Source organism: Zonotrichia leucophrys, chromosome 1, assembly GCF_028769735.1.
Source record: "Zonotrichia leucophrys gambelii isolate GWCS_2022_RI chromosome 1, RI_Zleu_2.0, whole genome shotgun sequence".
NCBI lineage: Eukaryota > Metazoa > Chordata > Aves > Passeriformes > Passerellidae > Zonotrichia > Zonotrichia leucophrys.
The window spans coordinates 80,107,533-80,121,500 of NC_088169.1; the positions used below are offsets into that span (position 1 = coordinate 80,107,533).

Here is a 13,968-nt window from a genome sequence, read left to right on the forward strand (position 1 = left end):
AACTCTTGGCAAGGGTGCTCTGCAGTGCAAGCAGGGGCCCCTATGGAGGGATTTCCATGTAATAATGAATTAATTTAAAGAGTTTAAAAAAGTAGCATTTTCTGCAACACAGAGAGGGAATGAAATGCTACATTCCTTCAAGAACTGGTGTGTTTTATCTTGCTCCCTCCTTTGAAAGTAGGAGAAAAATCAAAAAGCAGTCAACACAGCTGGGCTTTTCTTTTTGTTTACTTGGAAAACTTATTTTAACCATCAACTTTAGCAAATTTTGGCAGTTACAAACCTGTACACTTTTTTTTTTTTTGTTGTTTTGTTTTTATAGCAAAAGAACACAAGACAATACTGCCAACAGCAATTATGAAGGAACAATTAGTTTTCAGATGAAGAACTATACCCACTCAAAGTGATAAACCTTCCCTTTTGCATAAGGTTGAATTTGTTGTCATTGGAAAAATGACATTTCTTAATACCTACTTGAAATGGAATAAAAATCATACCTCTAGTTTTTTTGTGCAAAACACATTCATTTAAAAAAGTCAATAAAAAAATCTTCTTAAAACCAGAAAGAAGTTAAACAAAAAGAGCTGAACCCAAAGGAAAATTACAGTACATCTTGAAATTATTAAAAAGCTTTCAGATCTACAATTTTTTTCCTGTTATCTTAGAAGTTTAAACCAACTTTGATGACTCTTTAGAATTATATCAATCAAACAAACAAACAAACAAACAAAAGAAATTAAAGCAACCTGATTGGCATCAAATATCTACAAAAGCCTGGCAATTTGAAACCATTATATACATTATTTTATAAACTTCTTTTTAAACACCAAAACATACATCTTTTACAAACCAGCCTGCTTGAGACAGGTAAAATTTACAAGACAATCTTTTCCAATACAGTGCTTTAAAGAGAACTGCTTTCACTCCTAAACATCTTTGTCATCTCCTGAAAATCGGCAGTATGGGCTCATTGCATTGCTGATTAATAGTGTTTCAGGTATTCCTATGACAAAAGAATGCTACAGTTCTGAGGGCTCCAATCTCTTCCCATAATACAGTTCAAGTGCACTCTTAACACTGGTAAAGATTACTTATGGCCTTTGTGTAATACGACATATTTGCAATTATTGCTTTTCATTATTACATAAAGAAACAAATTTAATTTCATTTCCTCCCCATCCGCTCGTCCCTTGGATGATGCAGCTAATTTACCAACTGGATGGCCCTTCTGATAATGGAGATGTTAAATGTCAAGTTCATGAAACACAGGCTAAAAACCATGGGCCCATGGGTAATGGGCAATGGTCTAAATTTCTAAGGCTCAAATCACATTTTGGTGTATCAAGAGCAGCAGAGATGCAAACAGGCAAAAAGCAGTTTTTACCACATGGTAAATGATGGTAAACCATTAGGGAATGAAACTGAAGATGTAACTCTCTCGCTGGAAATCAATGAAATGCCCATTATTACTAAGTGAGTAGCTCCAAATATTGTCTACAAAGCACAAATGTACTTTCATACTGGTTCTGAAGAGCTGGCTTCCTCCATTATTAGGGATGCTTCATTTTCAAATTAAGCTTAGCAGAACTGGCCCAGGGCACCTCTACCTCCCTCTCCCATTGCTGCAGTTATTGACTGTAAGGATAGATATACTTACTATAGCATCCATTTAGCTTTTTCGATGAGGAGTAAAGTGTGTTCTCAGCCATTTGTCCTGTTCAGCCCACGTTTTTCTTTATGATGGAATTTATAGGAGACCAGAGCAACAGCTTTTATGTCATGTTCTCAAAATGTCTCTGCCTGGCTCACAGAGACAACAGACTGCTGCCTCCCCATTGATCAGCATTTCATGACATGCTTTTATTCACTCTGCTGCAGCCACACTGAGAAGGTACCGATGCATCAAGGCTCTCACTACTTCAGACTACACTACAGAATTTAGAGAAGGGGAGAAAAAATTCCAAGGACCAAAATTTAAGTTCTTTGTGGGACATGCAGAGGTGGAGATCCTGCTTGACAGATGGCAAACACAACTTTCAGATTCAGGAAAACAGTGGCAGTGAGAAGCCTTTGACTCCATCCAGCCTTTCACTAGAATTATATGTTAAAGAAACCCCTGGGATAGTTTGGGATGAAAGACATCACTAGGCTTAAGGAGAAGAGCTCTATTGACAGGAAATTATGGTTCTGTAGTCAATCTCTGCATTCCAAAGTTCTCCTGGTTGCCTAATATGCTGTATCCTATAGGAGGGTCCTAGAGGAAGGCAACTTTATGCACATCTTCAAGTGAGGTTGTCCATTTTCTCCCATGGGAGGGAAGTGATTCTACAGCTCCATGGTGTCACATTTGGCCCTTTATTCCACTTTAAGATACTGGTCAAGGACAGCAACTACATTCAGTTTCTATAGTGTTGGAGGGGGTTGCCCTATATTTTTTTTTTTTGAATATTTATAATACAAAGGTAAAGTAATTAACATACTTAAGAATGGTACATAAGCCTAATTTTTCCTTTTACACAGGGATACCTAATGTGGTATTGGCAGAATAAATCACGTTGTAGTCACTGTAAGGCTCTTCCCACTGCCAGCATTATTAAAAAGGCCAGCACTGTGCATGGCATTCTCAACTTGATCAAAATGCAGAGAACGAGCACCCTTTTGCTTAGACTCATACACCCCCGGAAAAGATCATGATTTTTGATATAAATGTGTATTTGCATTTTAACAAGTTGCTTTTTTCTCCTTCTGCTTCTTTCCAAAAAGGAAAAACTTTCTTGATCTTAAGTTATAAGCCAGTGATACTCAAAAGTACTTCATTAAGCCCATGAAATCATCTGCTACAGATAATTCTGAGAGAAAATATCGGATAGTGGAGCCACCTACAGGGATGTAGTTTGAAATACAGACACACAGGATAAGCAGAGATGTGCAGGGTAGCTCTTGCAGAACCAGGGACCTGACAGCAGCAGTGATGCAAAAATTATCAAATGGCAGAAAAAGGAAATATATTTTAGAAGCCATAATATGAACAGTAATTCTTACATTATGTTATGAATGTGTTCTCAGGTTCCAGATTAGAAGATTTTGACTTGTTTGTGTGGAGTAGTAATTAAAAAGAGAAAACAAAATGGCTTGGTTTTACAAGGGATGTTAATATGAAAATCTTACTCCCTAAGAGGTATTTTACCTTTAGAGCTGCATTTGGGTCTCATCATTAGCAAAATAGCCTGAAAAAAACCAGAAAGGCCACAGAAGTACCAATATTCACAGAGGGGAATCTGGAGATGGATTTGGAGGGGAGGAGATACTGAGGTATAGAAATCATGAATAGGACAGAGAAGGCTGAACGGGTGATCCTTGGCACCTTCCCAACAGCACTTTAATAAGTAGGCGTTCAGTGAAATGAAATGGCAACAACATCAAACAGAAAAAGTACTATACATTGTATTTATGCATATTTTACTATTAAAACTCACTACCAACAATATATTACTGAGGCAACAAGCTTGGTAAGAAACATTGATTTCTTTGCTTTTTTTTTTTTTTTTTTGTATGGCAATCACTAGGCTCCCATCGTGCTGTCCCTCATGACACTTTTGATATGTTCCAGTAAATTTTGATACTGGTGTCTCATGCTTACGCAAGAACTTTCACTACAGAAGACAGGTGACAAGTACACCTAATAACTATCTGGGGGCTTGAACAGAATTACTTGCATAATGGATAAAAATGTCTCAAACCAAAGCTGAGTAGGAGCAAACCTCATGTAAACTGCAGCCCGATGCTAAGAGAGCATCGCATTCTCAGGTCATACAAGCTCTAAAAGTGCAGCTAAATTTGCAGAATTGCTTTGCCAACTCTGATGCTCCTAACTCTTGAAGAGACATCAATCTAATTGCATTTCCATTCCTGTAACACAGACTTCATGAACAATATGAGTTATCCTCTATCCGTGCCTCTAGGTGTGCCAAACCATTTTATGGCCTTCTGGCAAATCCCTCAGTTCCTTGCAATCACAATACAAATTTCTGCATTTTTTTCTTCTCAAAAACACAGGAATAATATCAGGGGAAAGGGGTTGAAACGCACCATGAGCACATTCAGAATATATCACTGTTACAGAAGCATCTTTACGTTGAGAAGACCAAGTGGCGTTCATAAATTCAATGGACAGGACCTATTTGCAGACAAGTGATTGATAATACTTGTATGTGCAGTACATTCTCTCTACAAGTTCACTCATTTTATTCATATACCTGCATAATGAGCTGTTTTCTACTGAAGAAGTGCTGCATCATCCCAAAGAAAATATCCACACCAATCTTTCACAGCTATACAAGCTATTGGAGGGAAGCAGCAACACACTGTACCTACTCCAAGAATTATAGAAATCCTGTTTTATTAAAAGTGTTACAAGCTGCAATTATTTAAATTTCTGAATAAACCCTTCCTGTATGCCAAGAAAGGGCCTGCAATTTAATTTTGTGTGAAATTCCTGTCAGACAAGAACATGCCCCGACATACAACTGTTGAAACTATCCAGTTAAGGCGACTGATCAAGGGACAGGACAAGGAAAGCAGCACAGGAAACCTGCTAATGAATCTGTTCATTTATCAAAATGATTTAGGTATTCAATAGCTTTTCAGAATGACAGAATTATGCCATAGCAGAAATGGATGAAAACCCAACAGTAATGCAGGCTGTAGACTCACATTCACTGGTAAGGTACAGAGACGCTGTAAATGTAGTGGGGTAAAAACATTTTCAGAGCACCAAGCAACAGGTGTGTATACTCTGCTTTAAAACATTGAGTGAAAATCCAGTATTTCCAGATTGCACTTGACTACTCTGACCTCATCAATGTGAATGACCATTTACTCCAATCGGGCTGAGGGAAGCATAAAAGCATACAGATGCCATGGTTTTCTTGAATCCACAACAATATTCTGAAGTCTGCAAACAGCCTTTGGATGCACTCAAATCCTACAAAATCACGCATCCAGTGGAAAATCTGGTGACAGATCTTTGGCTACAATCCATTCATGCAGTTCCACCGACTGAGTCAGTCTACAGCAGCTGAGAACTCATACTGTGAACTCTAGGGATGGACATTTGCCAAAAGATGTTTAACTAATGATGTGAGGTTACAGCAGCCTTAAATGTAACTTAATTGCAACTAATTTTACTTCAGTAACTGCAGCATGAGGACTGCTGTTAAAGTGCTGATTGCCCAAGCAAGAAATTTAAAAAAAATTATCAGCTGGGTAGGGTATCTCAAGTTTTCAGATCCATGTTCATGTTCCATACACATTAAGAGAGGCTGTGTGTACACAGCTAGGGCAAAACCAGGCCACTCCTGAGCCAAACTCTGACATTTTGGGAAGTCCTCATGGGGAAAGCTATGCACATGCACCTGACATCAGGTTTTAAAAATGACAACCAAAGTAAGCCAACTTGGAGTAGACATAAACTGTGTGTATGTGTTTTGTTCTACACAAAGCAGAATGAAATGCTATGTAATGAACAAAAGTATAGATAAATATTTATGGACAAATAATTGGTCACTTGTCTTTGATAGGTCAATTTGTAAATGTTGCTTTTTTTAGCCATCTGATGTGTTGTATGCAGCAGCCCCAGCAATCAATTGCTTTCACTCTTTGCTGACATAAAATTTCATGCAACAGTGCATTCCAGAATGATCCATACTCATTCCTTAATACTGTGGGGAGATCATAACACTGTAACACTTTTAATAACACAATGCCAAAAAAAACCCCAAAACAACCCAACTTTGTAAGAGAGAAAGAAATTATTTAGCAGTTATTTTTCCCCCTGCCTCAAAAGCTGAGTTTTACTCTTGGTAATAAATAGAAGGTACACTTTCTCCAGATTGTCTGTAACAATTTTGTGATGTATAACACTTAAAACAATTGGTCTCTTCGTGTCTGCACATACAGTACCATTTCTGAACAAGTTAATAATGGGTTATACTGAACTTTTCTTTGCCCAATATATATATAGACACACCTTCAGCGAAATTTCTTCTCAATATTTATACTATTAATTGGACCAAATGACAAAATTAAAAAAAAAAGAAGAGGAGGAGGAAAAAGAAAGGAGCTTCCTTTACACTTGTGTCTGCTGCTGGGTCTCCACAAATGGAATGTGAACATTTTCTAGACTGAGTTCCTCCACGCTTTCAAAGTCACTCATGGCTACTTCGGAGTCATCAAAGCCGCATCCGGCTGAGACGTCAGAGGAGGAGGCGTTGAGGGAGTTGTGCAAGGGTAAGGGCACCTTACCTGCACTAGCATTTTCTGTGTTCTGGCCTGGGCCAACAGCAAAAGTACTAAATTCGTTCCCAGTCTGAGATCCCGTGGTGTCCGTCTCGTTGGGGAACGGGTGGGGAGGGAGGTATTGGCTCGGGTGGAAGTGCGGCCGTCTCCTGCAGTCAGGGCTGAGAGTACTTGCCATCGAGACTGGCTGCGAGGGCGGGAGGGCTTCGTATTGGTCTGGGTAATCCTCTGGAAGAGGAGGTGGTAACTGGTCCTGGCTCAAAAACTCCTCTTCATGAGGGGGAGGGTAGTCACTGTCGATGTCGTAGCCACCAAGGTAGTAATCTGTTTCCAGTTCTCTGGTGCTGCTGTGATGAGCCGAGCCTCCATCGGCCGTCTCAAAATTGGGCACTTCCTCAATGTCGGACAAGCGAGCGCTGGGCATCCAGTCAGAGGTATCCCAATGATACGCTGCAGCAGGGAAGAGAACCACAGCACTCTGTTAGGATGGGAACACGGAGGGGAGCAGAGTGTCCTGCATGCACCTGCCTGAGTCCTCACAGCACATTCAAATCACAGCATGCCCCACAGGCCACGGACACGGGTCAGCCATGCTCTGACCAGAGGGGTAGAGGAGGAGAATAAATTGCATTATGATGCTAACGCAAACAAGCAAAGATACAAAACACGGCCACTCTCAGGCGTTTTGCTTTTTAAGATGCTACTGTGTTGTATTAGAAACTACGAGTCCAAGAAATCAAAATGGTTGAATTACTGTTTTTCACAGCTACTTGAAAAAAAATCTTTAAATGCAGTCAGCATGCCTACAGAATCTGATCTCCCCTTCCACCTCCAATGACTTCAAGAAAGAAAGTGTGCAAGCAAATAATCTGATTGACTGAAAACTGAATTTTAAAACAAAAAAAGTGGCTGACCATTCTCATGCATCTTTTGAAGAGAATTCAAACAAAAGAGTACACATGAAGCAGTTCAAGAAAAAAACCAAATAGATCAAGTCAGTGCTCTGCCCACCCCGGCCCACAGGCAGAAGGTGCCCCAGAAAAATCACCTCTGTTGTAGTTCTGTCCTTGATCCATAACAGACACTGTCAGATACAAAGTAAAAAGCAAAAACTGGTAACTTGGAGCTTGTCACCAGCATTGTATTACATGTGAAAATACAAAACTCTGCATGCATATTTCTAAAGTACAGCTGCCATGGTGTCATTTTAGTAGGATTTTAAATTATTTATTTTAACGTACAAGATAAGCTTGCCTGCCAAATGCAGACATAGCTAAAGAAATGTTTATGTCGTGTATTATACTCCTTTTCTATCATATCTTAATTATTTACCCTCACTGAACAGATATAGAATTTCATTAGAGTTGTAATTCTTAGCACAAAAATGGGCTATCCACTATCGACACGGCTTAAAATTGCAAAGTACATTTTTCTCTCACTTGTTCACTTTGAAACAGAAAAATAAGAATCTACCATTCTCAGGGCCGGTTCAAACAAATCTGGGCCCACCTGGGCTCAGATACCATGGTGATGGGCACGGTATAAGAACCTGAATAGAATAGAATACAAAGCCATTTAATGGGGCTATCAGCTACAATGCTCCCCAACCCCACACCCACCTCCCACCTGCACTGCCATGCTAGCTGGTGGGGAGGGAGGCATTCCAGTATGGAGAGGGTGCAGGGGTGGGGGAGAGAGCAAGGAAGGAGGTTTTATGTGAGACAAGAGCGGGGAAGAAGCTGCAGCGTTTTCTAGATGGATATGCTCTTGTTCAGCCGCATGTTATTTGGCTTCATGCAAGAAGTCATCGGGCAAAGTCTCGGGACGACATCGCTGGAGGAGGTCTGCCAGGAGAAACAGGCCTCTGAGGCATCACAGCTCGTAACCTCTGTGGCTCAGACACAGGCAAGGGAAGACTTATCCAGCCCTTCACCTACTCAGACCACACTTGCCCTTGCTCATCACCACATGGTGCATGGGGTGATGGTGATTGCTCCCTTAGCTGGATAGCCAGGCAGGAATTCTCCCCCTGCTCTGCCATGTCCTGGGGTGAGGAGGGCTGGGGCTACTGCAGGTTTAGCAGCAGTGTCTGAACCGGCCCTAACCTCTCTTCTGCACTTCTCTCTTCTTTGTACAGTGGATTTTGCTGTGTTGGGGTCAGTGTGATGGCACTGCATCTCAGTTGCGTGGATCAGGATCCAGGAGAACCTCACTAATCTGCTGGCTTGCACAACCCCGGGCAGGTCCCTGGGGCAGGAGCCCCATCCTCCCATGACTCTGTGGCAGCAATTCTGCCCAGAGCTCCAGTGTGGCCAATTATTCACCACTTCCAACAGCTCTGCTGCAGAGCAGGCAATCCTAAGAATCCTAACCTGAGTTTCATATAAGGAACTGGGAAGTGGGCAAAGCATTTTCAGTGACAGTCTCTTGAAACTACTGCCAGACTGGCTTTTTCTGACCTGTAAAGGATGATAATGAGCCAGTGTGTTTGCTTAAGCTTTCTCTTAGGAAGGCAAGGTCATTTTCAGTGCCTGTGGTTTCTTTTCAAGGTTATTTTTTTATTTTTTGAATGGGACTTTCTTTTGAATTAACCTTGACTAGTTAATTTCTGGTTTTTTGACAGTGAGAAGAATGGCACTCTTACACTTCAGGATATCAATAAATGCACTATTAACAAATACTCTAGTGGCATCACTAGCTAGCAGTAAAAGTGTTTTTCAAAATTACTGTGACACTGGCTCAAGAAAAAAATCAGTAGTTTCACAAAAATAATTTACTTAATCATCTTAATGTATTATGCAGACTAGATTAGCTAAAGTATGTAAAATCTGCCTTAAATTCGCTAAGGACAGATGAAATTTTTGACTTGTGGATAACCTGAGTTGATGCTGAGTTGACATTTGCCCAAGGGTAGGAAAAATGTTGGAAAATAAATAAAAGTAATGTTTATCTATGATAACAAGACATTTCCTCAGTGCTTTATGGAAAAAAGAAAACAGTGATATCCCCGCATTACAGGTTCACTTGTAACATGAGATGCCTGAGGTTACCCAGGAGGTCAGTGGAAGAGGTGAGTGCTGGTCCTTGGAGCACACTGCCATGCTCTGTGCAACGGGCACACCAACGCCACGGGAGAGCCACGGCATCCCTGGAGCTGTGCCCACACATCCGCTGCTTGGCAGGGTTTCCTAGGAGAAACCAGCCACCAGCCAGCCACCCCTGTGCTCCCCTCTGTGGGACACCACTGGGGTGCATAGCCCAGCTCTGCTGCAGCATGGGACACGCGACAGACTTCCCGTGTCATCTCCTGCTTCCCAGTCTCTGCAGCCAGGATCATCTCAATGATATGGCTCCATTATCAGTCTATTATTTTCTCTGAAGGCAATGAGAATAAACAAGCAGAAACATTGACTTGAACAGAAGAGGATGAAGGCTTGACACCTTTTCTACCGCCTCCAGTTAGCCACAGATATTTTGTGGTACATTCCTCTGGCATTTTCATGTTTGCTGGTGAACATGCTGATCTGCAAAACCCAATCCCTGCCACAGGATTGCTGGTCAGTGTAGATTAGTGAGGTTCTGCTGGAATGTTTCACAATGAAAATAGGAAGCATTGTTGTATAACAAGAAAGAAAAAAATTTAAATACCTTCATTTTCTATAGTGTCAACTACATTGTTGACAAGCTGTATGACAGTCACTATGGAAGCTTGCAGGGGAGGGAAAGCAGAAAATAAAGGGAGGGGAAGGACAGCTTCAGGTTAGTATTTAAAACACACATCATAGGTTACCACAATAAATTCTCTCAAAAGACAGAACTGACATTAAAAGAAAAAAAAAAAAAAAGCTGCTGACCAATGCATGATTTATGCAGCTGGTTACAGGACATTTCATTTCAGATAATCCCATATATCTTCAGAGTGCTGATAAATTCCAAACCAGCATTTCCAGAAAGGCATATGGGATGATGTGTATCACCTCATAAATTCAAGCAGACTGGTCAGCTGATTCAATTAACCGAAGCAGTATCTTGTCTACCTGACACTAATTTCTAATTCATTCTTGCTTAGAGGTCTCCAGAGATGGTGCTATGTAGTCCAAGGATCATTATCTTTTAGACCATCACACCATCAGAAATGGTGTTAAGCTCAATCTACTTCCTAAGAGGAATGTTTTACTTATTTACTGTCTGTGCCATGCCATGCAATACCTCAGGGAGGTTAAGCAGCACAGCTGTAATTAGGAGGACACAGCCATGTAGGTGTGGTTCAAATTTTGACCCATGTTTGACAGAATAGTTTCACAAATGCTTTGTGTGCTCTCTGCAGGTGTTCCAAAAAACCACACTTTTCCCTTGAAACCATTAATATAGACTGTGCTGCTGTTTAATGTGGAGGCCTGTAATGTGTGGTCTTTCAGATGATCTGCATTTTGCACCACCCAACCCCCCTGCCTCTGAGAACATAAAATAAACCCAAAAATCAAAATTGAAGAGAAAGCTCTGCATGAGAGTGCAATGAATCCTTCCCTTTTCCTCTGTCTTTAGTTTTGAGAAAACCAATTGCTTGGAGCAATGTGGGGCAAAACATACTTTTTTGTTTCACACAGCCAACAGACTTGGAGATCACAAGAAATGTGTTAACAGTGCAGACATATGTTGAATATTTTCACATTTTTGCTAAATTTTGGGCATGGGATCAGGTATATCATCCAATATCCTCAGTTCTAGTGAGGGCTTAGCAAAAAGAGCCTTGATAAACCAAAGGACCCCTGTCCTGCGTCTATGATGAGCATATTTATGCCATCAACAGCAATAGTAATTATACAAAGGATACTTGCACTGGCTAATGCAAAATAAACATGATAGAAAAATAAGGGGCTCCATGCAGTTAGTGCTGCATGGCTGGGAAAAAAGATGGAGGGCAGCTGCAAGTTATTGTGTAACACAAGCCTGTCTCCTGTGCTAGCCTGAGAACCCAGCAGCATTGCTCTTGGATTTGGAGGAAGGAGTTTGGAGAAGGAGCCACTGTCCTGTCTCATCAAAGAGCGTGGATGCTGAACTGTATTTGTTGTGTTTTCACTGACAACAAATACAACAGTTGTGTTTCTAACCTCTGCAGGAACATGAGGTACAAAAAATTAAAATGACAAGAAGAGCAAAGATTCATGGCTTCAGGAGGCATATCCATTAGCCCCAAAGTACAGGCATGTGAGTATGTATATGCTTACTTATGCTTGGCTTTGCCCTTTAGGCTCTTTCACTGCAAACCTTCCCTGCTGCTTCAAGCAAACCAGAGCGTGTGGTCGTGCATCGATCTCTGCAAATGACTCAGATGATTTAGGTTTCTTCCCTTGTTCTCCCTGAGGATATGGATTTGTTTGAACCCTGAACTAGAAATGTTATCTCTAAAGGCCATATTTTAAATGCAGCCTTCACAAAAAATGAGTGGGCACAGAAGGTCCAATCCAGCCTCTATGGGTACTGTGTCAATGATTTCAATGGAGACAGGATCAGGAGTTTGAAATGTCTAATCAGAATTTGTGAGACACAAAAAGTAACAATGCTCAATAAATGACCACTTGAATAATTATTCCAAAGGTAACTATAATGTAAATATATATCATTAAATAACACTTATCCTAAAAAAAGGCTAAAGGGGTCTTTTTGGTGCAGGGGCAGAAAAGCACTGGTAAGCCTGACAAAAATAATTGTAATGCTTCAGGCACAGCAGACCAAAAGGAACTGCAAGTGTACTTTGCTATCAGTGCTTTTTCCAACATTTCAGAGTTCCCAGAGAACAGCTGCACGACATGACTGAGAAACTGAGTCTACAGACAGTTCATTAACTGGTGGCTGAGGAAACCAAGTATGATTCCTTTGTGAAAATCTTCTTCTGTGTGTCTAAACGAGGCTTCCCAGACATACACCATCCCTCCCCAGCAGAAACATCTTGACTTTTCTCAGACCCGCTGCTCAACATTCGTGGGCTGCAGGAACAAAGGTTTACTCTGAATCTGTGGACCTTTTAGTGGGCTGTGTATGGCCCTGCCTGTGTCACCCAGGGAGATAATGATGCAGGACATGAGAGGCAGGCACTGAGTATGCACTGAACAAGGATTTAATGGTGCTGTATTGTTTGCTGAGCTGTGATTGCCAGGGAGAGGCCAGGATGCTGGGGACTGGCTCATCTGCTCACTGTTGCAGCTGAGCACCCAGCAGAGTTTTGTTGGGACCGTGAATGAGACCTGGCAAATAGCACGGAAATCCCTTTAATTCGACTGGTGAAACATGAAAGTCATGCTCTTCCCAGAAGGAAAATTATATAAATTCTACAGTTTCACTTGCAACCTATTAGTCAACTTACATCTTGGCAGTGTGACTCTGCTGTATCATAGCTCTAATTCACTGTAAAGCTCAGTCCTTATACAACAGCCTCAAGCATCAAGATTATACGTTCCTATAATTTAGTAAGTGGAACACAAAGTCAGGGTTTGAACCCACGACTTTCTTACTTTTGGCACTGCTAAAGGGTTTCAAGATGTCACATAAATCTTTTAATAATATTAGAGAGAGAGATAAATAGTTTTTCCCCCAGCATAATAAAGATGAAATCATTTCTTACCATTATCATCACCGGAATCAGACTGGAAGGAGCTGAGGGACTGTACTTCAGAGTTGCTGCCTTTATTACTTCCTGAAAAACAGGTCACCTCTTCAGCGTCATCAACCCCTTTACCTTCATTGACAGCAAAGACAAAGCAAAATGGTACTCTCTAGGTATGAACATTTATCTATTTATACCACGGACACATTCAAATCCTGCCTTCTATTATGAGTCAGAATAAAATTATTTCCTTCACACAGAGGACATGACCTATTCGTCAAGAAGGCTGCTGGTGAAGATACCTAGACTTCTGAAGTGTTTGAAGCCCAAGGAGTCTTTCAAGTGGCTGACAACACTGTAATCAAGGAAGAAACATCTGTATTCAATATTGTCTTTTTAGATGGCATGTAGTCTCAAAAGCAATGAAAATGATGACTTAAGGAATGTGGTATAAACAGCTTATACAAGAGATTACAGTTACATTTATCTTTACTGTTCATTTCCTAATTTGAGAGCCTCATTAAAGGCTCATTCAATGCTCAGTAAAGTTACTATGCATCTTGTTATTCAGATCAGTGGCCCTTGGATCAGATTTTAATAGCTCCATGACTGACATATAATAGATTATGCTTCAATTTACATTGCTTTTCATCAGGGACATTCAGTCTTCACAACTGCACTGTTTAGAAATGTAACTGCAACCTACGGTATAAATTCTCCTGTAATTAAGCATATATAAATAAACACATTCAAATACACATTATATGGGCAATAATCAGGAACACAAAACATTATTCTCCATTTTAAGCACTAAGCTACCTGAGCCAATTACAAATGAAGAAGGTCAGGTGCTATCAACATGCAAGCACAGCTCTTTAACGGCCAGCTGTATGTATTTCTACCCAGCATGGCACACCTCCACACAGTAAGAGCTGATTTGCTCCTGCTGAGCAGCAGGGTATGGAGCTGATGAAGTGAGTGCTGCAGTAACAAAACTGCACTGCTTCCCACTCCATGACAGCTGAGGTCTGTCCCCCTGGTATGGCCTCATGGTGTGCTGGTAGGAA

The 13,968-nt window shown here is 40.9% G+C and overlaps 1 protein-coding gene across 4 annotated transcripts in view; it reads right to left on the reverse strand.

Annotated features, from left to right (window-relative positions):
* Positions 1-212: 212 nt before the first annotated feature.
* Positions 213-13,968, reverse strand: part of FAT3 (FAT atypical cadherin 3) — a 399,599-nt gene continuing 385,843 nt past the window's right edge. For all 4 annotated transcript variants that reach the window (XM_064719072.1, XM_064719053.1, XM_064719062.1 and 1 more), the window contains 4 exons: positions 12,920-13,033; positions 9,946-10,005; positions 7,346-7,381; positions 213-6,747 (listed from right to left, as the gene is read on the reverse strand). In XM_064719072.1, coding sequence (XP_064575142.1) covers positions 6,128-6,747; positions 7,346-7,381; positions 9,946-10,005; positions 12,920-13,033 — 830 coding nt within the window. In that variant the 3' untranslated portion in view covers positions 213-6,127. The remainder of the gene's footprint in view (positions 6,748-7,345; positions 7,382-9,945; positions 10,006-12,919; positions 13,034-13,968) is intronic.